The sequence below is a fragment of the Saccopteryx leptura genome, chromosome 10 (assembly GCF_036850995.1).
Source record: "Saccopteryx leptura isolate mSacLep1 chromosome 10, mSacLep1_pri_phased_curated, whole genome shotgun sequence".
Classification (NCBI taxonomy): Eukaryota; Metazoa; Chordata; class Mammalia; order Chiroptera; family Emballonuridae; genus Saccopteryx; species Saccopteryx leptura.
The window spans coordinates 52,137,262-52,164,086 of NC_089512.1; the positions used below are offsets into that span (position 1 = coordinate 52,137,262).

The window sequence follows — 26,825 nt, forward strand, 5'->3', positions numbered from 1 at the left end:
TCTGTAGGTTTGGTGTTAATGTTAGTGGGAACAGGTACGTTTACCTATTAAGTGCAATTTCGATGTTTGTCTTAACACTGTATTTATTTATTTTTACTTTTTGGTGAGGAGGATGAGATGGGTGGATGGATAGAGATGTGACAAAACAGGAACAGTTCACTGTTCTTTGTGGAGCCTAGATGGCGGGTGTATAGGTGTCTGCCACAAACCCTTCAGCTTTCCTCTGTGTCTGAAAATGTCATAAGATACTAGAAAAACAAAAATGGGTAGAATGTTAGAGCTGGAATTGGCATTAGAGATCTTTCTGTGGATGACAAAATCGAGGCCAGTGAGGTAACTAGGAGGAGAGGCAGGGCTAGACAAGGCTGCCTGTGCCCTGTCTCCCCTTCGTGTGTGGTCCCTTCTGGCTGCCCCACAGCCCCCAGGGTTCATGGCCAGGAACCAGGGAGGTGAGGCCTCTGGAAACTTGAAGAGTGTTATGAAACCTTAATTTTATGAAACTTAAGTGGGTATTGCATTAAAAAAAATAGTCAAATAGGATTGAGGGAAACGGCCTAACCAAGTTTCTTGACTGCAGGACTTCTCAGAGCCTTTAATGTGCTAAGGTCTATTGGAAATCTTTTAAGAGAAATATATAGCATTTTACACACAAATTTAACCACCAGGGGTAGTCAAACTTTTTATAAAAACTGCCCACTTTTGCAGTGCTAGTCAACCTAGTCCCTACCGCCCACTAGTGGGCGTTTCAGCTTTCATGGTGGCCACAGCAGAGCAACCAAATGGTGCCGTGATTGGCCCACCATGAAAGCTAGAATGCCCACTAGTGGGCAGTAGGGACCAGGTTGACCACCACTGCAAAAGTGGGTGGTTTTTATAAAAAGATTGACTACCCCTGCAAGCCATCCCTTCTTTTTTTTTGAGGACTAAGTTCTGGATAACACAGTTGGGAAAAGCATCTCTAAAGACTGTAAGATTATCTTTGAGTAATTGTTTCTGATTTTTCAGGGGTGAGGGGGAGGTGAGCATGCCCCCTTTTATTGCTTATTTGTATTGTGAGTCCACACTTGCACACATGAGACCTTCTGCCCTCATCACATCTCAGGGCTGGAGGTGTCCACATGTCAACTGGCGATGCCAGGGGGTTGGTGTCTGGAGAGCCATAGGGGAGGTTCTGAGATGTCTGAACCCAGGTCCTCACCTCACTGTTGCCAAGGAGGCCCCCTGCCCCTTCCAGCCTGGGGGTCATTTTCTTCTGTTGTTGACCGGGGGCAACAGAAATCAGTGGGAAATGATCTCCTTAGGAACATGGGTGGTGGGGGGAGGGGGATCAGACACCCAGCTAACAAGAGGAATCCCACTAGAAACCAAACTCTGTTCTGGTTGTTGAATTTGGCCAAGGGAAGGGCCAGCTAACGTGTCCTGAGTCTGTTTCTCAGGGCAGCGAAATGTATTTTTGGAGCTGATCAGGGCCTGCACGCCCCTTACGGACACGCACAAAACACAGCATTCTCCAATTGCAGCCGAAACCCTTTATTGGAGCCACCCTGCCAACGCCGACAGTCACTGGGGGCTTTCCTGGGTGGCGCATGGGGACAGGTGGACCCCGGTGGGAACTGATGCTGGCTGGTGCTGTTACAGTACACGTGAATGCAAAGACTTGCGGTAGCTGCCTCTTAGCAAATATTCTTCCCACGTGCCCAGTCATGGGGGCATCGTGGTGGGGCAGGCAGGGGCAGAATGAAGGGCCACTGTGCTTCTGTGGTGGGCTGTCTTTTCTTTCTGGTTTCCCTAAATTCTGTGCTCCCATCTTGGGGGGAGGAGAAGAATAGCAGTCCCTATGGAGAAAGAGCTCTCCAGCGGTCCCTGTGGAGCAGTACCGTGGGGCCAGCCCGGCCCGACACCCCTGCACCCCCCTCGTGTCATCTGGCTTTACACTTCCTTCCGCAGCATCACCTTGATGCTGCTGCACATCTGGCCCAAGGCGGCGAAGAGCGGGTTGCAGAAGGTGCGGATGCAGAGTGAGTAGATATGGCTGATGCACTGGATCTCGATCAGGTAGCTCTTAATGCACGGCACCACGGCCCAGATGTGGCAGAAGGAGATGCAGGCGAACAGGAAGCCCCAGAGCAGGGCCAGCGGGACGCCCAGCAGCGTGGACAGCAGGCGGTAACACCAGTACTTGGAGACAGTGAAGGTGGTATAGCTCACTTTCCACACGCCGTCGAAGCTGTAGGTGCCCACAGGCTCTGCGATCACGTCCTCGAAATCCACCTGCAGGGGCAGGAAGAGGATCCTCAATCACAGCACCCACTTTGGTGAGTGAGCATGTGAACCCCCTGGAGGGTTCCTGAGCCCACAGGTCCTGAAGGAGACTTGACCTGTCACCAACCTCTGGGTGTGTAAGCGGGCCAGAGGAGCTGACCAACCTCTGGGTGTGCAAGCGGGCCAGAGGAGCTGACCGACCTCTGGGTGTGCAAGCGGGCCAGAGGAGCTGACCGACCTCTGGGTGTGCAAGCGGGCCAGAGGAGCTGATTGACCTCTGGGTGTGCAAGCAGGCCAGAGGAGCTGACCGACCTCTGGGTGTGCAAGCGGGCCAGAGGAGCTGACCGATCTCTGGGTGTGCAAGCGGGCCAGAGGAGCTGATTGACCTCTGGGTGTGCAAGCGGGCCAGAGGAGCTGACCGACCTCTGGGTGTGCAAGCGGGCCAGAGGAGCTGATTGACCTCTGGGTGTGCAAGCGGGCCAGAGGAGCTGACCGACCTCTGGGTGTGCAAGCGGGCCAGAGGAGCTGACCGACCTCTGGGTGTGCAAGCGGGCCAGAGGAGCTGACGGACCTGCTTTAAGCCAGAGGTACGTCAGAGGCAGGCCTAGAGGTGTGGCTCCCAAATTCTGTTATTTGATGATCCTAGGGAGTTGGACAAAGTGACACGGAAAACATTTACAGGGTATCTGCTGATAAGGTGGTGAACAGGCAAAGGCTCCTGCTGTCCCAGAGCTACGGCAGGTGGTTGTACCACAGCGGTGAGTGTTTTGGTCAGGAGGGGCAGGGGGCTATGTGCACCCACAAGAGGACACTGAATTCAGTCTGGGAAAAGGGAAGGTTTCCTGGAGGAAGAAACATCTAGCTAAGCTGATACCTGAAGGTAGTCAGGTGAAGGGAGGGATTGTGGGCTGCTCAAAAAGAGTGTTTGGGGCAGAAGGAGCAGTAATTGCTGTGAGCAAGGAGCTGGTGGGACAGTGTGTGCCCTCAAGGAGATTCAGGTGTTTCCAGAAGGTGAGTGAGTGCAAGCCCAGACGACTGGAGTGAGGCTGGAGACGGCGGCAGGACAGACATCTGTGTGACGAGGAGCCTCTGAGGCTTTTGTGCAGGGAGCAGCCTGCTCTGGTGCCGAGGTGGGGGTGGTGGGAGGGTGTGTGAGGAGACCAGCTGCGGGCCGTCGCATAGTCCAGGCAGGACCTGGTGGTGACCTGGGTCGGAGTGGTGGTGATAAGTTTGAGAGAAGTGCACAGGTCTGAGGGCCATTTTAGGATCTGGCATGTGGCAAAGTGAGGGCCACACCACTCTGGCAAGTGAGGGAGTCTGGTATCTGGTGTGGCCAAGCCGGCCTGAAGCACCTTGTGAAGAAGGCAGAGTTGATTTCCTTGATCTGGTCCTGCAGGGACCTCAGACTCCCTACCCCTGCTGTCCACAATGTCCCTCTTTGCAGCTGGAAGGAATATATGTGCTCAGAGAATCCAATGCATACATCCTACTGAAGTGATGACTAAGGCCGCGTTGGGGGAGTGGAAAAATAATCGGTGAACTTAAAACAAGGATACTTTGCCCTGGCCGGTTGGCTCAGTGGTAGAGCTTCAGCCTGGCGTGCAGGAGTCCTGGGTTCGATTCCCGGCCAGGGCACATAGGAGAAGCGCCCATCTGCTTCTCCACCCCTCCCCCTCTCCTTCCTCTCTGTCTCTCTCTTCCCCTCCCGCAGCCGAGGCTCCATTGGAGCAAAGTTGGCCAATGGAGCTGAGGATGGCTCTATGGCCTCTGCCTCAGGCGCTAGAATGGCTCTGGTTGCAACAGAGCGACGCCCCAGATGGGCAGAGCATCGCCCCCTGGTGGGCGTGCCGGGTGGATCCCGGTTGGGTGCATGCTGGAGTCTGTCTGACTGTCTCTCCCCATTTCCAACTTCAGAAAAATACAAAAAACAACAACAACAACAACAAAAGGATAATTTCCAGCTATGTCACTTTGTTGAATCCCTGCTATGCACTAAGCACTGTTCTAGCTGCTTTCTCTGATGTGATGTCATTTAGCATCACCAAACCTTAGCTGATCTATTAAATGGGAGTAGTGCCCACCTTCATTGCTTTTGAACCATTTTAATAAAAGTTGGTTGAATGAATGCACTGACTAATCAGACTGATGGGAAGAGGACCCCACGGGGTCTGTTGTGGCCTGAGCTCAAATTCTGGTCTTCCAGGGTGGGCCCCTTCCCCACTTTTGCTGGGGGGAGGAAAGTCTCTCCTCTATGCACAATGGTATTATTACAATTTTCATTATACATTAACATAGCCACATTGCAGAAAATTAAGGGAATAGCAAAAAGAAAACAAAAGCTTCTCCGGTTCGCATTTCCCTGGTACCAAAATTAGTGCTTGGGTGCATTTCTTTCCAGTGTAACTTTTAGGGGCAGGGATTGGGCACAACCATATTGTACATACAAGGTTGAGTCCTGTTTTCCTGACATGACTAGCTTCTGGGCTCCTGTATCACGCATTAGGTGCCCAGATCTCCCAGGGACAGCTCTGGATGAGGCCCCCCTGGGGTGACATGTCAACAGGGAGCACAGTTTAGGGTGAGATTTCAGGCCACAGGCGATGTGAAGAAGCTGACTCAGGGAGTCAGTAGGGGGCCTGCCAAGACCCTCTGGTAAGTCTCACCTCTGGCTCCCTCTGGCTCATAAAGCCCCTGGATGGAAGGGGGAGAATGTGAATGTGGTCCTCATCTCTTGGGAATGATAGTACTTCTTCCTGGAGGGCTTCCGGTAAGTGGTGGCTGGCCGGGAATTTGGGGGACCATGCGGTTTGGAGGCAGAGATGGAAGAGTGGTGTGCTGGATATTTGGGAAAGAAAGCTCATGCTGATTGGGGGATGTCTCACGGCTTTGAAGAATGGGTGGAAAGTACTGGCATTTTCTAGATCTGGTTTATATGGGGCAAAAGTCCAGTTGCTGTTTTTAGGGGCGCTTTCAAGTCTAAGCAGCTGGGGAGAATAGGCCCTGGGGACTATTCCAGCCTTGATCTGGGTACACTCCCCATGCTGGTCGAGGTTCAGTGGAACTCCTGAGGCCTGGAAGCTGCTCTCTGCTGCCAGCCCCTCTGCCACCGCCACTGCCACCTGCCCCTCTGCCACCGCCACTGCCACCAGGGCCCGCGCTCTGGCCCAGGCCTCTCAGCACCGGGCGGCTTCCGGAGCAGGCTGCAGCCCCTGGAACTTGGCCGGCGTGTGGACAGAGACTGCCTCCCTGCCTGCGTCCCTGCCGGCATGCCCTCTTTCCTTCCCTCTCCTGCTGAGCACTGTGGCCTCTGTACCTTTCCTGTGGGTGTTCCTTAGGATGGTGCTTCCCGACCCACCGACCACCCAGCCCTGCCTGCACACTGTACAGAGGGGCAGACAGCCCAGTGCAGGCAGGCAGGGCCCAGGCTGAATCCAGGCATCCTGATTCTAATCTAAGCACTTCACACTGCCCCAGCCAGGGTCTGACCATGACGCAGATGCTGGCTGTCAGGGAGGACAACTGCCCCCTCTGCGGTCTGGTCCTGGTCGGCCAGAGACTTGTCTCAAGGCAGCGCCCTCGACCCCTTCTTCCCAACAACCGAGCCTGCTCCTAGCAGTCATCAACGTCCCCAGCCGCTCCGCAGCCCAGCCTGTTTTGTTCATTTATTCCAGCATATTCCTTAATTTGACACATTCGATTATTTATGTCTGGCCTCTAAGAGGCAACAGAGTGGAGAAGAGCCTGGGCTGTACTCACGCTACTAGGTGTGAGTCACTCTGCTACTTACTGGCTCTGACCTCGCGCAAGCGACTTAGCTTTTCTGTGCCGCATTTTCCTAGATTTAAAAAAGTTTGTAGGAGGATGAAATGAGTTAAAACACGTAACTACTCAGACCACTCCCTGGCACAGAACACCTGAGTCAGCACTGTTAGCTGTTGGTGGCAATGGTTGTTACAGAGAGCTTTTTTTTTGGAAGCTAGAGTCCCAAACCTGGATTTGCATCATCTGATGAAGGACTTTGGCAAATACCCATAACTTAACCTCTTTGAGCTTCATTTGATCACCCGTAAAATGGGTCCGCTACTTTTTTTTTTTGGGGGGGGGGGGTCTGCTACTTCTTACAACCTCATTATGAGGAATAGAAAAAATTTTTCATCTGTTCGTCCATCCATCCATATCCATCCATCCATCCCAGCAAGCAGTCATTCATCATCCACTTTGTTCAGGCACACCACCTCTTGGGCAGTGCTTAGTGCAATGCCTGGCATGTGGTAGGTGCTCTGTGATGGTAATTATTTGTTCAACTGCTCTGAAGTTCCTATGAAAATATATGTCAGAAAATCTGTTGGCACCCGAGATCATAAGTACAGTTCTTCAATGGTTCTTCAACCCACCTGGCTACAAGCGTGTGGGTGCACACGTAGCTCAGCCTGTGCTGATAACGTGGGTGGGTCCTCTTTCCCTTATTTTCTGTTTATGGTAATAATCCTATCCCCTGAGGTCTCTCTGTTGTGTCTTTTAATTATCACTTTATTGCAGAAGCCATTGGTGCTGACACTGGAATTCATTCCAGTAATTGCCTTTGGGCACTATGTATGGGGAGACAGGTCTGTCTTCTGTGAATCAGAAAATGTGTTCTCAGAGGGATGGGCTGCTGGGAGGAAGCAGCTGTTCTAATTGGGCTTAAGCGCGGAGACAGCTCTGGTTGTAGCGTGCTGATTTGGGGAGGTATTTATAAGACCCGGCTCAGGCAGCTCTGGGCAGTCATGTCAGTGTGTCAGAAGCACACAGTGACTTCAGTTCTTAATTTGATTTCAGGAGCAGGAGAAGACATGGTTTTTTGGGGTAAGGTGGTGGGGCAGGGGTTGGATCCATCAGCAGAGCCTCAAGGCTCGGTGTGTAGCTGGGGACTGGAGGGAGGGGTTGGGGTAGGAGGAGGAGAATGTGGCTGTTCATTCAGTTGGTGTCCCCTTCTCTGGCATATTTATTTTTGGAACAGCAGGAGAGCCAGTTGATTTATCGGCACCAGCCAGCACAGGCCCTGCAGGGAAGGGGCAGGACAGCAGGGCCAGGCTTTGCTGGAGGATGCGGGGGCGGCCAGCAGCCACCCCTGTCAAAAATACCTCCCCCAGATTCCCCATGACTCAGTCCTTGGGCTTCCAGGGCCCTGGACAATTCAGACAGGCATTTGTGGTGGGGGAAGCAGCTCTAGGCAGGAGGATAGACATAGTTCCAGTGTCCACTTGACCACCGAGTTACTGCTGTGTGATTTTGGGCACAGTGCTTTCCCTCTCTGGGCCTCTGGGGTTTTTGTTTTTAATTCTACACATAGAGGATTGGCTCAAGATCCCTTGTGACACGGAGTTAGTTTTGAAATCAGAAGACCCATGGGTGGCTTAGCTTTGCTGGGTCTTAGTTTTCTCACTTATTACCTTGCTGCTTCAAGAGTGGCCCTCAGTCAGTGCCCCCTCCACAGCAGAACAGGTAGAGAAGTTGAGAGTAAGTAGTTAGAAATACTCACGGCAATCTGACCCAGTCATTTTATGTCTGTTGATTTTAATAATACTAAAAGTTGGAGCTTACATTGTGGATGCCTTTTTAAAATTTGATTTCTCTAGTAATTAATTCTTATTGAATTTTACAGAAGTATTGGTTTATAAGCAGATTGGAATAGTAATAAAACTGGCCCACACTGAGATAGTTTGGGAAGCACTGGCCTACAAAGCAGGAAGCTGAAATGAGGCAATAGCAGCAAACAGCTGAAAAATGGCAAAGCTTTGCTTCTTGAGTTATAATTGGTGAAAACAATAATGGAATTCTGTACAATCTGGGAAAGCCAGACAATACCCACAAGTTGGCCTTTGCATGTGTCAGTTACTGGCCATGTAGCTTATATGTAGTATTTCACTCAGCATGTGAGAGACAAGCAGGGGTGGAGCCCAAGTTGGCCTGGCATCAAATCCTGAATCTCCTCTGCCATCTCCCCGGCCACGGTCACCGCAGCACTGGGCACCCTGGTAGGAGCACAGAAAGCAGCACAGACCAGTTCTGAGGGCAGAGGAGGGGCCAGGGATTCCCTGGAGCTTGCGGTGCAGAGCACACTCCGTATGGGCCCCGGGGCACCTGGGCTGGCTCTTACAGGGATTTGGGTTTATGTGAAGGAGCTGTGAAGAGAGGGTTTCAGGTCCAGAGAAGGGCCTGTGTCAGAAGACCCCCCCACCCCCCCATCTCGCTAGCCGTGTCCTTTCCCTCCTGCCCACCTGTTCCCATTGTCTCTCCGGCCACTCATCCTCTCTTCAGGAGAGTAGGTGCAGGTGGGCTGGAGAGCAGTAGAAATAGTCCCGGGATGAGCTCTAGGCTTGGCTGTGCACCAGCTTTTGTTTTTATTTATTTATTTATTTATTTGTATTTTTCTGAAGCTGGAAACGGGGAGAGACAGTCAGACAGACTCCCGCATGCACCCGACCGGGATCTACCCGGCACGCCCACCAGGGGGCGATGCTCTGCCCCTCCGGGGCGTCGCTCTGTTGCGACCAGAGCCACTCTAGTGCCTGGGGCAGAGGCCAAGGAGCCATCCCCAGCGCCCGGGCCATCTTTGCTGCAATGGAGCCTTGGCTGCGGGAGGGGAAGAGAGAGACAGAGAGGAAGGAGGGGGGGTGGAGAAGCAAATGGGCGCCTCTCCTATGTGCCCTGGCCGGGAATCGAACCCGGGTCCCCCGCATGCCAGGCCGACGCTCTACAGCTGAGCCAACCGGCCAGGGCTGTGCACCAGCTTTTGGTGGGTGGTTAGCTAGTCTCCAAAGATGACCCTCAATTAGTCATGCCTCTCAGCATTTATGTTCTTGCAGAGTCTCATCCTTACTGAGTCTGGGCGTGCCCAGTGACTCACTTTAACTACAAGAATGAGGTAAAAGGGATGCTGTGCCGTTTTCAGAACTAAGCCTTGGGAGGGTCTGGCATCCTCTGCTTTTGGGAGCTCTGAGCCACCATATTAGAAGTTCACTTTCATACCCTGACCAGTGGGATTACAAGTCCATTGCTATACCTTGCACTAGAAATTGGTGGAGAGGACATCTAAAGGGAGAGGCCCCAAACTACACGGAGATAGAAGCTCAGCCATCGCACCGTGGGAGCTGAGCCCCCCTCCCAGCCATACCCGCCAAGGCACCAGGCGTGTGAGTGAGCCGTTGCTGGTGTTCCAGCCCAGTAGAAGCCCCAGGTGATCATGGCCCCAGCTGCCATCTGACTGTAGCTGCAGGAGCGGCCACCAGTGAGACCAGCAGACTTCCCAGCTGAGTCTATATGTGGCCCTTCCTAGAGGCACTTGACATAGGGCAGGACATTTCCAGAAGGAAGAATTGCCCATGTGGAATGACTAGCAGGCTGGATGGCCTTCCATAATCCACCTTCAATGTGCCCCTTCTGCCTTCTTTCCCACAAGTTCCCTTTCAGGTGGTTTGTCTTAGTCCCCTTTTACTCCTGCAGACAGAGGAGCAAAGAGGTTTCATCTGTGAGCCAGCGCTGCCTAGCTGATGGTCCGTGGCTTCCTGGAAAAGTGCTGTGATCCATTAGTCATGTCTGCCATGCACACAGGTTGGAGAGAGGCGATACCCATCCCTCACATGTGCTGACTCTGTCCATCATTCTTCTCAATGATGCGGCCTTGCCTACGTTGTTTCCTCTTCTGGGAAAGCCTTATTTCCACTTTCTACATTTAAAATTTTTTCCCAGCCCTGGCCGGTTGGCTCAGCGGTAGAGCGTCGGCCTGGCATGCGGGGGACCCGGGTTCGATTCCCGGCCAGGGCACATAGGAGAAGCGCCCATTTGCTTCTCCACCCCCCCCCCTTCCTCTCTGTCTCTCTCTTCCCCTCCCGCAGCCAAGGCTCCATTGGAGCAAAGATGGCCCGGGCGCTGGGGATGGCTCCTTGGCCTCTGCCCCAGGCGCTAGAGTGGCTCTGGTCGCGGCAGAATGACGCCCCGGAGGGGCAGAGCATCGCCCCCTGGTGGGCAGGGTGTCGCCCCTGGTGGGCAGGGTGTTGCCCCTGGTGGGCGTGCCGGGTGGATCTCGGTTGGGCGGATCCCAGTCGGGCGCATGAGGGAGTCTGTCTGACTATCTCTCCCCGTTTCCAGCTTCAGAAAAAAAAAATAATAAAAATAAAATAAAATAAAATTTTTCCCCACTTTTAATGCTCCTGGATACCACCTCCCCCTGAAGCTGGCTCCTGATTTTCCCAGATAAAAGTAATGTCTTCCTCTCTTGAGCTCCCGTGATGCCCCATCTGGAACTAATTTATGGCGTTTAGTGCCTCCTCTCCGTTTTTATTAGTTCAGTCTCATCTTGCCTGTTGGGTAGGATTCTTCTCAAGAAGGAGGACACACAGGTCAATTTGATCTTTCTGTAATGGGAAGTCCAGATGGGCGCACACTGGGAGCAGAGCTTGTGCAACTGGTGGGCTGCCAGGTCCTCTGGGTGTTTGCACAAAGCCTGTTGGTTTTGTGTTTTTCTGCAGGTGGAGGGCGTTTGGTGGCAGGTGTGGGTTGGAGGTGGGCTGGGATCTAGAATGCTGGGCTGGGACCATGTCAGTCCCCTGCCTCGTTTGCTGGGCTGACTCTGAGCACCCAAGGAAAGCATGGTCAGGGCCGGAATCTGAAGGGCGTGTGTGAGCCTCTGGGCTCAGGCGTCAGCACGACGGGAGCCTGTGTGTGAGGTAGGGACAGAGCCTGTGATGAGGTGACCCTGAGCCCTCGCAGAAATAACTCAGGAGGACTACGGGTGGAGGGCTGGGGCCCTGCAGGAATGCATGGGGGAGAGGGCTGGAGGATTTACAGCGCGGGTCTGAAGGGAGAGATGTCCTCACTGGCAAGCAGAGAGTCCAGGGACCACTAGCACACGTTCACCACCCCAGAGCCTGGCACTACCAGCTCCTCCGGGACAGCACAGCCCCTGGCACATAGCAGGCGCTCAGTAGTGACCTGCAGCATCAGTGTTCCTGAGGGTGGTGATGGTGGGGCATAGGGAATCCCAGGGGGTGCTTCTCAGCTGCTCAGCTCCAGTCCCCCGAGAGCCTCCCCTCTGCCTGGGCCCCGTGCAATCCTTGGGGGCCACAGTTCAAGTCTTTGGGGCTGCACAGGGCTTCCCTCTGTCTTTACCACTTATTTTCTAACGTGGGTCCAAGGGCAGCACCAGGCCTTGCTTGGGGAAGTTTGGGGAAGTTTGAACTCTGGAATGTCTAAGGGAATGCCTCCCTCTGCCACGGGTCAAATCCGTGAACACATTGGATCCATTCCCTACTCTCCATTTTTGGCTTTTCTGTGTGAAACCTCAGCAGCTGGTAGAGGGGACAGACCTCTCTTTTCTACCCAGCCTCTTTCTACTCCAGGGGTTCAGGCCCAGAGAGGGAAAGAAGTTTGCCCAGAATCACACAGCAGGCTAGTGTCAGGTGCCAGGACCAGAACTTGGGTCTCTGTAGCCTGGTCTTATTTCAGCATCTTACTGTAGCCCTCGTCCTAGGCCACATGGAGCCTGTGACCACTCATGAAACCACCCCTGCCAGGTTCCTTCTGAGCTTCATCACAGCCTCTGTCTCCCTCACCCCCCCCCCCCCCATTCCCTATTCCTTCTTCCTTCCTCCAGCGTGTCTTCCCCCAGCTGACGGAAGACGCCTAGGTGATCCACGCTCGCTCTCCTTCCTGCCGCCTGGACTCTTCCACAGACCGTTTCAGCACCCTGCAGTATGACTGAACCTGTGTGGCACTTATCTGACTTCGTTTGAAGATCTCTGTTCTAAACTTCAAAAGTTTTCATTTCTTGTTAAAAATGAAAGAAAGAAAAAGATAAATAACTACGCAAACCAGGAAATACCCAATAACTATACCAAATAATATTGGCAAGATTATTTGCAGGGCCTCTTGCTCCACCTGTGAGAGACATTTTCCTGGCGCTCAGCCCCAGGGGAGGCTGCAGGAGCAGCTGGATCTGTGGGCCCCGTCCCTCCTTCAGGTTATAGTCTGGGCCTGGAGCCAGCCCACAGCCTGCTTCTGGCTCAGCAGGACCTGAGAGCCCATCTTCACTAGTCACCCACTGTGGGTCTCCTTTGGGAGCCACGTTCTCCCTTGGGGCGCCAGTCTCCATTCCCAGCAGCCGGCTGGGGACCGACAGAGGGAGCCTGGGTGTAAGAGCTGGCGCTGGCTTGGTTCCCATGTCCAGCGAGACCGTCCAGGCTCCCACGCCGCTCACGTTTGTCCTGTCCTGGCTTGGCGCCCGGGACTGTGTCAGGTACTTTCAACCCCGCGTTGCACTTAATCCTCACCATGTATTTCTATTGCACAGCGCCGCCCTGAGATTCATTTACCTGGTGGAGGCAAGTGCTCATTATGCTCGTTTTACAGAGGAAAGTGAGACTCAGAAAACCTAGATGACATGTCTGGTGTCATCATTTTAAGTAGAAGAGCCTGGATTTGAAACCAGATCTGCTGAAGTCAAGTCTGAGACTATTACTGCACCGTGCAAACCATGACGAGTACTATTTTCCACTTAGATAGTACTGTTTAGCCTGCAAAATTTGCTCCCCAATTTTCCCCTTTATAGTACTTTTATGTAATATCATTAATTACATATATATATAACACCATTAATTACATATATATTACATTTATAGCAGTTCATAAATATATATATGAACTGTTCTAGAGAAATGCCTGAGTGAATGAAGTAGGGGCACAGAGAGCCAGCTATCAACTGCCTGGAGGAGCTGTGGAGGGCTGCCTGGAGGAGGTGATGGATGAGTTGGGTCTTGAAGGCTGACCTAGGCTTTCGCCACGACAAGGTGGGCACTCCTGGCATAGACACAGGAGTGTGTTCTGGTTGGTGTGGTCGGCTTCTGGCAGAGGGGTTGGAAGATGGTAGAAGGAAGTTGGAGCCAAGACTGTGCTGGGGTTTGAAAGCCAGGGGGAGAAGTTAGGCCTCCTCCAGCACAGGAGCTGTCCTGTGGGAGGATGGCAGTGCGGGCTGCTTTAGGACCCCTCCTTAGCCATACTGTGCAGTTCAGTGGCCATGAGCTTCGGGCAGTATAACTGAAGAATTCTAAATTTTATATAATTTTAATTACAGTGTAAAAGCTGATACTCAGTTCTAGGATTGGCAAATTTTAAGAATGTTTGGAACAATTTGGCAAGTTAATAAATTTGGACATTTTAGCTGTACACTGTATGCAATTAAGTACAGAACAAGGATTCCTGATAAAAATTTGGAGTCTGAACTGAGATGTACCCTAAGTCTAAGGTACACACTGGATCTTGAAGATAAAAAAAGACTGGACAGTAGTTTGTTGATAATTGTTTTATATCAATTACATGTTGCAGTGATACCATATTGAATATACTGGGTGAAATAAACAATAGGAAAATTAATGTCCTTTGTTTGTTTTTCCTTTTTAAAATCGTGGCTGCTAGAAAATGTCCATTTGCATGGGGAGAGTGTGTAAGGGTTGTATTATGTTACTACTGGGTAGTGCTTGTCTGAAGTCTGATGCATTCAGTAGGACCCAGGAGGCCCAGGCACCCGCTTCTAACAGCCCTTCCAGTGACTCCGATGCTGGTGGCTGGGCACCCTGCTGTGGGCAGACCCCTGTGGGTATCGAGTGGAGGTCAGAGTGAGGGGGTGGGCCTGGAGGTGGCCTGGCGAGGAGAGGGGCCTGACTCGGGCAGTGGCCGTGGCTGCTGAGACTCCCTCATGGCTGCCTACCCACTCCGCTTCTGAGCATGGGTGCCCTCTGGGAGGCCTCTGCCCCGGCCTGGCCACTGGACCAGGGGTCAGGCTGGGAGCTGGCATGAACACTGGGCATGGCCCCATACCTGGGGGATGGACAGTGGGCAGTGCTAAGTGGGTGGGATTGGGGGTGGGAAGTGCCATGGGGACAGTCACCACCTGCTGGATGCTGCCCTCCAGGGATTAACCCTGTGCCCACTACGGAGACCGCAGCAATGCCCCCTGGCATGGGAAGCAGCCCAAGTTGGCCACCTTGTCTTCATCCTGGGCCAACGGCCAGGAGCTAATGAGAAGAGCTTAAGAGTAGTAAGGACTATGCCTCCCCCACCACAGACCATGCCTGGGTCACGCATGTGCGGCTCTTTGCTTTTGTTTATATAAAGGTTCTTGGGGATGGGGGTAAAACCTGTTTTTTCAGGGAGGGATTGAAGAAGACAGAGGAACAGGCCTCTTTGCAGGGAAGCTGACTATGTGTGGAGCAGAGCCCTCCCCAACCTAGCACCCATCGCTCTGCACACTCAACACCCTCTGGGCGGGTGCCTGGGCAGGCCCGCTGAACCTACCTTCACTATGTCCTCATTTATGTTCTTGGGGTCTCGGTTCACCAGGTCGATCTCCTTGCAGTGAATGTCCTTGACGATCTGGGCCTCCAGGTCTGTGTGCTCTTCGGCCATCATCGTGGGGCTGGGGGACCCGTGGGAGGAGATGGGAGCCGCGTGGCTGGCCGGGGAGGAAAAGGCTTGGGGCAGGGACACCAGTTCAGTGTCCCCAGACCTGTGCCCCTGTCGGCTAAATAGGCCCCACCCAGCATGCCAGCTGACAGCTGTCCCACATAACTTCAGCCGGCCTCTCACCAAAGCCTGTGTGGCAGGCCTCCAAGCTAAAATTAAGACCGGAGCTCTGCTGGACGGCCCAGCACTCCTTAAAGGGGGCTGCTGCGGGCACCGCGCCTCCCGCGAGGAGCAGAAGGCTGGCATTCCCTGCCTGCAGCACAGCTCGGCCATTGGTGTGAGGTCCTAGGATTTGCCATGCCATGTCAGCTTTTGAGCTCCTGGGAGTGGGGAGTGGGCTGGGGCCCCAGCTCTGCCTCTTCCTGGCTGTGTGAGCTGGACACATCTCCCCTCTCTGGGCCATCATGTCCCCACCCGTAAAACGAGGCCCTGATAATACTAATTAGGGATCTGCATCCCCTTGTGGAGAGGAGGAGACAAGCTCATGTGTGGGAAAGGGCTTCACAGAGTAGCTGAAGTGTGCCCGGGAGGGATCTGTGTTAGAGCGGTTTGCACCTGGTCCTGCTATCGGGTGGGCTGGCAGGGCTGAGATTTTCCTACTTCTGGGGTTCTCCCCTGGACAGGGAGGCGATGGACTGTGGCCTGGGGTGCGGCTGGGGGTAAGACAGCGAAGGAGACCACTGATGGGGTTGCCCACCCTCTGCCTTCTTGACATGACATGGGGAGGACGTGAAGTCCATGTTTATGCTGCCCTTTGTCCTACCCCTAGTATAGCTTTCAGGGAATTCTTGGGCCACAGGCATTACTGGGGGGTACCTCTCTTAAGTGACTTCGCAGTTTTTCTGTGTCCTCTTCCAACTCAGCCATCACTCAAAGCCTCCACAGCATGAAGAATGAAGACTCTGAGTCCCCAGGTGCCAGAGTCTGTGCATCCATTCTCCACCCACCTACTCACTCATTCTAGATTCGCTAACATCTGGGGCTAAGCAGACTCATCAGGCTCTGTCCTTGCCTCGAGGAACTCAGAGTCTACGGAACGGACTGATCAAAAATAAGTAATTATAATACAGCATGGCAAGTGCCACAGGTCAGCATATTTTTTAAAAACTTGCCTTAAAAATCCATAGGAGGCAATGGCTTACTCTGAGGGCATCAGGGAAGACTTCATGGAGGAGGTGGCTTTAGAATCAGGTGTTAAGTTTAAGCTGGAGTTCATCACATAGAACATTTCACATAGGAAGACTATAGCTCTCAGAGGACTGGTGTAAGGGGACCGACTTTTTTACAATGAAAAAGGAGGACAAAAATAAATTGAAGAAAACAATACTGTAAATAAAAAAACATTTTATTCATTGCAACAATAATATACTATAATATGATAAATGCATAATAAAAACATTTGTAGGCCCTGGCCGGTTGACTCGGTGGTAGAGTGTCGGCCTGGCGTGCAGGAGTCCCGGGTTCGATTTCCGGCCAGGGCACACAGGAGAAGCGCCCATCTGCTTCTCCACCCCTCCCCCTCTCCTTCCTCTCTGTCTCTCTCTTCCCCTCCCGCAGCCGAGGCTACATTGGAGCAAGGATGGCCCGGGCGCTGGGGATGGCTCCTTGGCCACTGCCCCAGGCGCTAGAGTGGCTCTGGTCATGACAGAGCGAGGCCCCGGAGGGGCAGAGCATCGCCCCCTGGTGGGCAGAGCGTCGCCCCCTGGTGGGCGTGCCGGGTGGATCCTGGTCGGGCACATGCGGGAGTCTGTCTGACTGTCTCTCCCCGTTTCCAGCTTCAGAAAAATACAAAACAAACAAACAAACAAAAAACAACAAAAAAAAACCCTTTGTAATATTTTATATTGTAATTATGCTTACATGCCTATTAATTTTTAATAATAATTATAAGAAAAAAGTACTCATTTAGATACTGAGCCTTGACAAATCGTCATGTCAAATACAAATACGTCACATTACACGCAATGGATCGATTCTGCATCGATCGAATACAGACATTTACAGATTAGTCTTCCAATATCAAAAAGAAGGACATGTAGGAGACCACTTTTTGAGGAAGGACAGAACTTACCAAAGAAGGACTGTCCTCCCTAAAGGAAGACGATTGGTACCTTAACTTGTGAGAACTAGAATGCTGAGAAGTGTGCAGCGGCTGGAGCCTGGGTTGTCTGGGGAGCTGGGCCTGAGCTGTGGCTCCGCTGGGGGCTGGGTGTGAGGATCCCGAATGTCGTTCCAAGAGTATGCATTTTATCTGGAGGTGCTGGCGCACTGAAGACCGCAGCGCAGTGGAGGGTCTTGATCAGATTTGTGTGTGGGGAATATCCCTGGCACCTGGGACTGGGTGAGGTCTGAGGCAGGAAGACTACTCAAAGAGTGGAGGCAATAAGGGCCCCAGCAGTAAATGTGCTTGGCTACTTACTGATAATACAGATGCAAAATGATAGTGGCTTGTATGAAGTAGGGACTTTTTTACTCTCCCACATAACACGAACAGGTAGTTCAGAACTTCTGTGGTGGCTACATGATGTTATTAGGCACCCAGACCTCCGTCTTTCTGTCCTGCTATTGTCAAAGCCACCTCAAAGGCACAAGATAACTGCTGCTCTTCCAGCCATCGTATCTGTGTCTACACAGGAATGAAGGAAAGGGCAGGGAAAGGAAAAGCCTCTTCCAGCTGAGTGAGCTCCAATAGAAAGCTTTTTCAGAAGTCTCACTTGACAACTTCTGTTTATTTCTTGGCAAAGAAGGCTAAAAATGGATTTATTTTTATTTTTATTTTTTTTTTAGCTGAGCGCATTGTCAGCCATCACAGTGTCACTAGGAATAAAGGATTGGCATCAAGAAAACTCTGTAGGCCCTGGCCAGCTAGCTCAGCGGTAGGGTGTTGGCTTGGTGTGTGGAAGTCCCGGGTTCAATTTCCAGCCAGGGCACATAGGAGAAGCGCCCATTTGCTTCTCCACCCCTCCCCCTCTCTTTTCTCTCTGTCTCTCTCTTCCCTTCCCGCAGCCAAGGCTCCATTGAAGCAAAGTTGGCCCTGGCACTGAGGATGGCTCCATGGCCTCCACCTCAGGCACTAGAGTAGCTTCAATTGCAATGGAGCAACGTCCCAGATGGGCAGAACATCGCCCCCTGGTGGGCATGCTGGATGGACCCCGGTCGGGCTCATGCGGGAGTCTGTGTCTCTGTTCCCTGCTTCTCACTTCAGAAAAATACAAAACAAAACAAACAAAAAAACTCTGTTGCTAAATCTCTTGGGAATTGTCTGTAGTTCTTTTATTTTATTTTATTTTTTTATCCCCTGGTCTGGGCCTCTGGGTCCTAGGGATATGTACCCCACCTGCAAAGCAATTGGGACAAAGAAACAATGTTGTTGCTTGTGTTCACATGGAATACGGCAGGAATCTGAACCTGAGCTTGAGCCTTGTCCACTGCGGGACCAGACAGGGTGAAAAACTGGGCAGTGGTATTGACACAGGGATGAGGGAGCCGCCTGGAAGAGACTCATCCTAAAGGAGAAGTGATGATGGCAGATGATAGTAATGCTTCTGGAAGATTGTGTTTTTCAAAGATGGCTGCCTCTATGCTCTTACAGTGGGAATGAGACTGACATTCCTTCCATCAAGAGATAGGTACGTGTTCCTCCCCTTTAAGCTGGATGGGGGGTTAGATCACTGACTCATGGGGCAGCAGCACTGATGCGTTGTGACTTTGGGCCAGGCCATAGAAGGATCCAGCGTCCTGGTTCTGTCCTCTCAGGATTTTTGCCCTTGGAACTCAGCCATATTGTGAGGAAGTTCAAACTAGGCCTTGTGGAGAAACCATAGTAAAGAAACTGAGGCCCACCACAGCTGTTGGCCAATATCAACCTTCAAACATGGGAGTGAATGAGGCTTTGAATGACTCCAGTCCTATCTTCAAGTCACCCTTAAACCTTCATGTCTTCCGGCTGCAGCCCAGACAACATGGAACAGAGACAAGTTGTTTTCTCCGTGCCTTTCTTGCATATAGTAACCACAGTGTCCATGAGCCATATATATATATTTTAAGTGAGAGGTGGGGAGGCAGAGAGATAGACTCCTGCATGCATCCAACCAGGATCCACCCGGCAAGCCCCCTACCAGGTGGTGTTCTGTCCATCTGGGGTCACTGCTCTGGTGCTTGGCAACCGAGCTATTTTAGCACCTGAGGTGAGGCCATGGAGCCATCCTCAGTGCCCGGGCCAACTTTGCTCAAACCATTCAAGCCATGGCTGTGGGAGGTGCAGAACGAGGAGGGAGGGAGAGAAAGACAGAGAGAGAAGGAAGAGGGGTGGAAAAGCAGATGTTCGCTTCTCCTGTGTGCCCTGACTGGGGATCGAACCTGGGACTTCCACATGCCAGGCCAATGCTCTACTGCTGAACCAACTGGCTAAGGCCTCCATGAGTTTTAGACTTCTCTTAGTGCCACTAAATTTGGGGGTAGCTTTCACAGTCATAATAACTGGGACCATGATAGAAGGCATAGCAACTACTGTTTATTGTGTTCACTGAGTGCTGGTGTTATGCTAAAGCTCCATGGAGGTGTAAGTTGTTCCTTTGTCATGTGAAACTGTTGCAGCCTTGGGTTGTTGGTCAGTGACGAGGGCCACGGTAGTGGGGCAGCTAATACAGATTTTGGATTTCAGAGCAAGAAAATGCTGTGGCCTGAGGTGACCAGGGAGTGCTTTCTGTAGGTGGCAGCACTTCAGCTGGACTGGAGGGATGACTGGAATAAGAGAGGCAGAGTGCGAAGAGGCAGACATCGGAGGCAGAGCCGTCTCTCATTTCACTATGACAATCCTACCTCCAAAGGTGAGGTAGTTGAAAGAGCACTTAACCCAGGAACCGTGAGTCTTGAGGTCTTTCTTGGCCCCATCACTAACCAGCTCTGTGACCTTGGCTCAGCTGTTCACCTTCTCTGTGCCTCGTGTTCTCACCTGTCAAAAGTGGATGGTGGGCCCTGGCCGGTTGGCTCAGTGGTGGAGCGTCGGCCTGGCGTGCGGAAGTCCGGGGTTTGATTCCTGGCCAGGGCACACAGGAGAGGCGCCCGTCTGCTTCTCCACCCCTCCCCCTCTCCTTCCTCTCTGTCTCTCTCTTCCCCTCCTGCAGCCGAGGCTCCATTGGAGCAAAAATATGGCCTGGGCGCTGGGGATGGCTCCTTGGCCTCTGCCCCAGGAGCTAGAGTGGCTCTGGTCGTAACAGAGCAACGCCCGGATGGGCAGAGCATCGCCCCCTGGTGGGCATGCCTGGTGGATCCCGGTTGGGCGCATGCGGGAGTCTGTCTGACTGCCTCCCCGTTTCCAGCTTCAGAAAAATACAAAAAAAAAAAAAAAGTGGATGATGAACGTGCCAGGTGTCTCACACACGGGGAGAAAACCTAACGGGGCCCCACCAGGCCCAGGGACCCGGAGAAAACGTTATGAAGAGCACACTGAAAGAGGAAGCTTTCCCATCAGCCCTGGGGTGATGCGTCTGACCTGAGACACATAAAGGAAGGAGGGAGAGCGACTCCCCGAGCTTATTTTCTGCCTGTGGTTTTATGGAGGACCCTGCTTCTAATTTTAAAGGCATTTGTTGTTGTTGTTTGGGAGAGAGAGAAAAATCTTTGAAAATGGGATGTTTAAGAAGATAGAAATTTGTGGAGTGTGAAAGAGGAAATAATTGGAAAGAGGATATGGACCCACTCACTGAGAAAGTCGTAGCCCTTCAATCTGAAGACTCAGTTAACGGCCAGACATAGAGCTACCATTCACCAGCAAGATATATCACTTATGAAAAGTAAGGCTAGGATGAGTCATTGAAAAGGTCACTTTTTTGTTTTTTCCTAAGGGTTTAGATCTGGGCAAAGGGCTCCTATTTTCTGTTTACCACTTGGCTTTCAGGAGTTGCGTTTAGAAGACAAACCACAGCATTACAGCTGGAAGAGACTCACTTCCTGCATTTTAGTGAAGAAATAGACGACCAGAGTCTTAGTCGATGGAGGGGAGAGCTTGGGATTTGGAGAAAGAACTGGGAATAATTTGCCACATGCCAGTCATTCTCCTCCAAGCTTCAGCTTTCTCATCTATGTAATAAGTATGAGAAAACCATATTTTCTTACCAGATTTTGGTACCTGATTCCTACCAGATATATTGGTGATCTTTGGAATGGTTCCCGAAATGGACACTGTGATGTCAGGATGCATTAAGAGAGATATATCATCTAGAATGATGGAGGTGACTATTTCACTCATCTCTGCACTGGTCAGACTATACTTGGAGCCTTGTTTGGGCTCCATGGTTTAAGAGGGATCTTGGGGAACTAGGTCCTATTGAAAGAGGGTAAATAAGAGGGTGCAGATTCTTGAAACATGTCTTATGAGGAACAGAAAAATTTTTGGCTGGAAAAGGGAATATTCAGGAAGGAGGGACAGAACTTTACTCAGATCCTTGAAGGTTTATGAGATAAGATTTATTCTGGATGGTCTGAAAGACTGGTGATTAAATGGAAATCCTTGGCTTCACTCAAACTAGTGCCTGGCTCATAGTAGGCCCTCTTGATAAGAATAGCTGATAGAATTACTGTTAACGGTACCAGAAACACTCAGTTTTCCAAAAGTGTAACAGGCTGCTTCAGAAAGGGGTGAGCTTCCTGAGCCAGAATTATTAAGGCAAAGATTAAAAGGTAGTCTAGGATTAGAAAAGTCAAGGAATAGGCAAACTTTGGTGCCAGATAGTACATATTTTAGGCAGATCTGCCTACATTATTTATAGAGTTCTATAATCTTCATACAATATCAGGGTGGTTAACTCTTTCACGGACTAGCACAAAATTTCTGGCAGATGGCACCAGTCCATGGACCGGCAGTAAAAACTCACTGATTTACAGCAACTGGTGAAAAACAAAAACAAGAGGCTCTTGCTCAGAAATGATTAAGAATTTCAGAACGGCAGCAGCAGAGCACTAAGGCAAGCTTGTGGGCATCTTCTGATCCGGGGTCCTGCGGATTGTGTGCCCATGAAGTTGACCCTGGCTTTAGGCCGTGCTGTCTCTGTCTTAATGACTCAACTCTACCATTGTAGCTGCAAAGCAGCCACAGACAGTGCGGAAATCAAGGGGCATGGTTGTGTTCCTGTAAAACTTTATATATGAAAAAAGCGGCCACCAGGTTTTGGCCATTGGGTTGTAGTTTGCCGACACGCCCCGGGATGGAGACACTCCCGAGTCGCGTTCTGGCCAGTCCAGCCCAGGTCTGAGCCAGCACAGCTGTACTCTCCTGCCTTCTCCCACCTGGGGAAGAACACCTCTGCCTTGAGTCCCCCACCTCTCTGGGGTGCCTTGAACCCTTACCTCTCTTTGGAGTAAATGAACCCATGGTCCCCTCAGAGGTAATTGCCAACTGGGGAGACTGGCTCTGACATTGCTCATCTAGAGTCCACTCTGCCTCCCAGGTCAGCTGGGAACACTGCCAGCCTCAAGGACCCACAGTGACAGCACTGGAGACACCGGAGCAGGCTCCCGGAAAGGGAAGCGGCTGCAGGCGCAGGCAGGGGAGAGGCGTCGGCTGTTTTCCTTCAGCTTGCTCTCTGAGAACATCCATAAAGACCTGGTGTCTGAACCGGGTTGTGCAGGCTGGATTTCTGCATTTCTCTTTGAGCTACGTGGTGGCCGATCTGCACCCCCATTGATGTCCCAGAGGCAGGTGCCCTGGAGGTGACGGTTTGGTCTGAAACATCATTTTGCTGAGTTCACAAGGGGCTACGATGCCCCTGTATCTGTCTACTTCGTATCCTGTAGGATCTGTGTCTCGGCTTCAGAAAGAATTGGTTCCAGTTTAATGTCACCTGAGCCGGGGAGCTGAACTGCAGGAGGAGTCCTGGACATTCTGAGAATGCCCACTTCACAAACAATGCCTGGTTTGGAAACAGGTTGAGCTCAGCTCTTGTGTGTCGAGGACGCTTTCTGGGACTGTTTTTCCACTCAACAGGCAGCAACTGAGAGCTGGTGTTTTTGCTGGGCGCAGCAGCTGGGAAGAAAGATGAACGATGTATTGTTTCAACACACACTTACTGGGCGTGGGCACGTCCTGGGGGCTGAGGGTACGGTGGTGAAGACGACCGGCCCTGACCTGGCGACTGCACAGCCTTACTGGGGCAGCAGACAAGAAGAGACAGTGACCATCAGGGGGCCCGGCACAATGTCTGCACAGGGTAGGCGAGCAGCAAGAAAACCACAGGCGGGGGACCAACGTGATTCCTGCCCGGGAGGATTTCACTGCCTTGCAGGAGATGAGAGAGGCACCCACAGGCCCGCAGAGTGATCAAGTTCCGGTGAGCAGCTGGGTGCACACTGCTGCCCTGAGCAAGGCCAGAGCAACATGAGGACGTTGGGATCGCTGATTTTTGCAAGCAAGGAATTATTGGCCTCCTCCCTCCCCGGGTTTTATAAAGGTGGGCAACTTTCATGAGTAAAATTGTATATGGTTTGAACTGTGTTCCCTCCAAAAGATGTTGCGGTCCTAACCGCCAGTACCTGTGAATGCGATCTTATTCAGAAATAGTCTTTGTAGATGATCAAGTTAAGATGAACTCATCCCATATGACTATGTCCTTACAAAAAGGGGGAAATGTGGACACAAAGACAGACATGTGCACAAGGAGAACACCGTGTGAAGACGAATCATGCTGCCATGAGCCGAGGGACCAGCAGAAGCTGGGAGAGACTTCTGGGAGAGACCTTGCCCTAGCGCCTTCAGGGGGAGTGTGGGCCTGCAGATGCCTGGGTCTTGAACTCCTTGCCTCCTGAACTCAAAGGGTTGTTTGAGTCCTCTGTTTGTGGTACTTTGTTACGTTGTTGCAAAGCTAGTGTACAGTGGAAAAACCGTAATTTCTAACAGTGTTTAGTTTCCTTTTGCTGCTGTAATGGATGGTAACTTACTATAAAATAACCAGACATTTCTGTCTTACACTTCCGAGTCCAGAAGTCCTCACATCCAGGTGTCAGCAGGCCCTCAGAATCCATTTCTTTGCCTTCCTAGCTTTGAGAGGCCGCATGAGTTCTTTGGCTCTCGGCCCCTGCCTCTGTCTTCAGAGGGCTTCCCTTCCGTCTCTGCTCCACTTTAGGGCTGTGTTCCAGGCCCTTGCCTCCCGTCTGCCCTCTGAGTACTTCCCAAACCCCACACTGCTGGTCTCCAGGGAGCTTTTGATTTTTTGCCTGCTGACATATGAGCACCTGATTTCTTTGGAGCCTGCAGCCTCTGTGGGGCTGTGGGGCTCTGTGGGGATTCTGGGTCCCGCATGCCAGGGCAGTCTGTCTGGACAGCAGAGACACTGCTGGCCCCAAGCTGAGCAGAGCCTACTGGGCAGCCAAAATGCATCCAGTCCCAGACTTCACTTCCCTCCCTCTCTTTTCCCACGAATGCTATGTTTGAAGACAAAAAGCAGATTTGGGACTTCTCTAAAATGGGACTCTCCACAGCCAGAGCTGGGAGAGTAGAATAGGGTGGAGAACTAAAGTAGCTCACAGGAGAACGCAGACTTCTGTAAGCATGGGTTTCTGAGTCAAACCTGCCTGAATGGATCTTCCAGTCATGAGTTGTATGACCTTGAACCTGAGTTTTCTGACCTGTGGCATAGGAATGATATAAGAGGATGACATGAGGACAGTGTCAGGGACACACCCCTCTCCTTTTAGATGTGGGAAAACTGGCAGGGCACACATGAATGATGGTATTGAGGGGTGCTCAGTCATAGTGTGGGGGTCAATAAGGAGTGGTAGGGACTCTGGAAAGCTGGAGATCATTTGCCTTAATGCCTCAGAGAGAAGTTGGATGTTCAGTTTTGCACATGTTGCTGAATCGCTTAGCCTAAGTGAGGAGGAGCTGAGCAGCCAGAATATGGGGTAGTCCCCAGGGGCTGTGAAGAATCTTGTAGTTGGCTTCTCATATGCGCTTTGACTGGGCAAGCCAGGGGCTTCCGACCAGCAACCTAAGCATTCAGGTTTACTTTCTATCTACTATACTACCACAGGTCGGCTTTTATTCCTTGTTGTTGTTAAGGAGAGAGAAAGGGAGATAGTGAGACAGACTTCTGCATGCACACTGACTGGGATCCACCCAGCAGCCCCTGTCTGGGGCAGATGCTTGAATCAACCAAGCTATTTTTAGTGCCTGAGGCTGACACTCAAACCAATTGAGACACTGGACGTGGGAGGGGAAGAGAGAGAGAAGGGAGAGAGGGAGGAGAGAGAAGCAGATGGTTGCTTTCCTTGTGTGCCCTGACTGGGAATCGAACCTGGAACGTCCAGACACCAGGCTGATGCTCTATCCACTGAGCCAACTGACTGGGGCCACGCTTTTCTTAAAGACAACTTATTTTAAAAAAGATTTTATTTATTGCCTGACCGGGTGGTAGCGCAGTGGATAGAGCGTCGGACTGGGATGTGGAGACCCAGGTTTGAGATCCCGAGGTTGCTGGTTTGAGCATGGGCTCATCTGGTTTGAGCAAAGCTCACTAGCTTGGACCCATGGTTGCTGGCTTGAGCAAGGGGTTAGTCCATCTGCTGTAGCCCCACAGTCAAGGCACATATGAGAAAGCAATCAATGAACAACTAAGGTGTCGCAACGAAAAACTGATGATTGATGCTTCTCATCTCTCTCCATTACTGTCTGTCTGTCCCTATCTATCCCTCTCTCTGACTCTCTCTGTCTCTGTAAAAAAAAAAAAGATTTTATTTATTGATTTTACAGATAGAGGAGAGAGACAGGAGGAACAAGAAGTATCAACTCATAGTTGCTTCACTTAAGTTGTTAATTGATTGGTTGTCGTGTGTGTCTTGACCAGGCAAACCCAGGGCTTTGAACCAGTGACCTCAGTGTTTAGGTCAATGCTTGACTTACTGTACCACCTCTTGTGGAGAATCTCAATGCCCAGGCCACAGTCCAGATCAATTACAGCAGTATCTCTAGGCTAGAACCTGGCATTAGTGATTTTCAAGCTCCTCTTCTCGAAGATTCCCACTCTAAGAACCAGCAGTCTAGCAGTGGGGACAAGGAGGTCAGGCCATGGGACCCCTGGAGATGGGGGCCAGGGTGACAGACTGAGGGAGAGAAGGGATTCATGGTGGGAATTTGGGGGTGAATGTTATCCGCTGTGCATTGTGACTCATCTTCATAAAGCTTCACATATCCCAGTGTGCCTGTTACGGGAGGAAGGGCCTGAGTGTAGTGTTAAAATGACTCGGGCTAGAATAGCTCTTGTAGTGAGAAGAGCAGCCGACTTTCCAAGAACAGAAGGGCCAACGCTCTTGTGAAATTGCTTAGTCGTGGTTATTCTTTTATGGGAAACAGCAGATCCTTTTCAGGACTCAGACAAGAAACGTGACAAGATGTATATTTACAACAAGAAGGAAGCTTGACAGATTGGAAATTAGGGAGATAGCCTTTGGTAATTATGGAGGCTGGTGTCAGAGTTTGAAGTGTAGGGTTAGCTGCTGAGGGGCTGAAAGGAAAGAAAATGTCCCAACCGTTAGTTTAAATGTAACCCCAGCTCAAAGGAGCCAAAGATAATAGGATGGGTAGGCAACCACTGTCAGAAGTTTAATAGAGTGTTGTAGAAAAAAAGAATCCTTGGTCTAGGAAGAATTAGTTTTATTAGTGGAAATAGCATACCCTTTGGACAGACCTTGATTTTGTCCCCATTTAGTGGACGAGGCAAAGAGTGGTCTGGGTGGTCGGTTCCCTGGAGCTGAGAAAGCTGGGGGGGGGGGGAGTGGTAAGGGTGTAGGAAAGGGGCTGTGTGATGTTGTAATTTATAATAAGTATATATTTTGTCTTTGTCCCCATTCCTAGCATAGTCCCATATCCCCGCTCTCCTGGACATTGAGTTCTATCACCAGTGATTTAGTCAGTCCTGCCTGTGTCATAAAGCCTCCATAAAAACCCGAAGGACAAACATCTGAGAGCGTCCGTCTTGGTGAGCACGGGAGATCCAGGGAGGGTGGTACGCTCGGAGCAGGTCCATCCCCTCCCTAGACCGTGTTCTGTGCATGCTTCCCCTGGCTTCCCAAGT

General features: G+C 51.4%; 1 protein-coding gene across 1 annotated transcript; it reads right to left on the reverse strand.

The window, feature by feature from the left end:
• Positions 1-1,514: 1,514 nt before the first annotated feature.
• Positions 1,515-14,842, reverse strand: CAV3 (caveolin 3). Its single transcript, XM_066350889.1, has 2 exons — positions 14,593-14,842; positions 1,515-2,271 (listed from the first exon to the last, which is right to left on the reverse strand). The coding sequence occupies exons 1-2, from the start codon at positions 14,704-14,706 to the stop codon at positions 1,930-1,932; spliced, it is 456 nt and encodes a 151-aa protein (XP_066206986.1). The 5' UTR covers positions 14,707-14,842; the 3' UTR covers positions 1,515-1,929.
• Between the last annotated feature and the right edge of the window lie 11,983 nt (positions 14,843-26,825).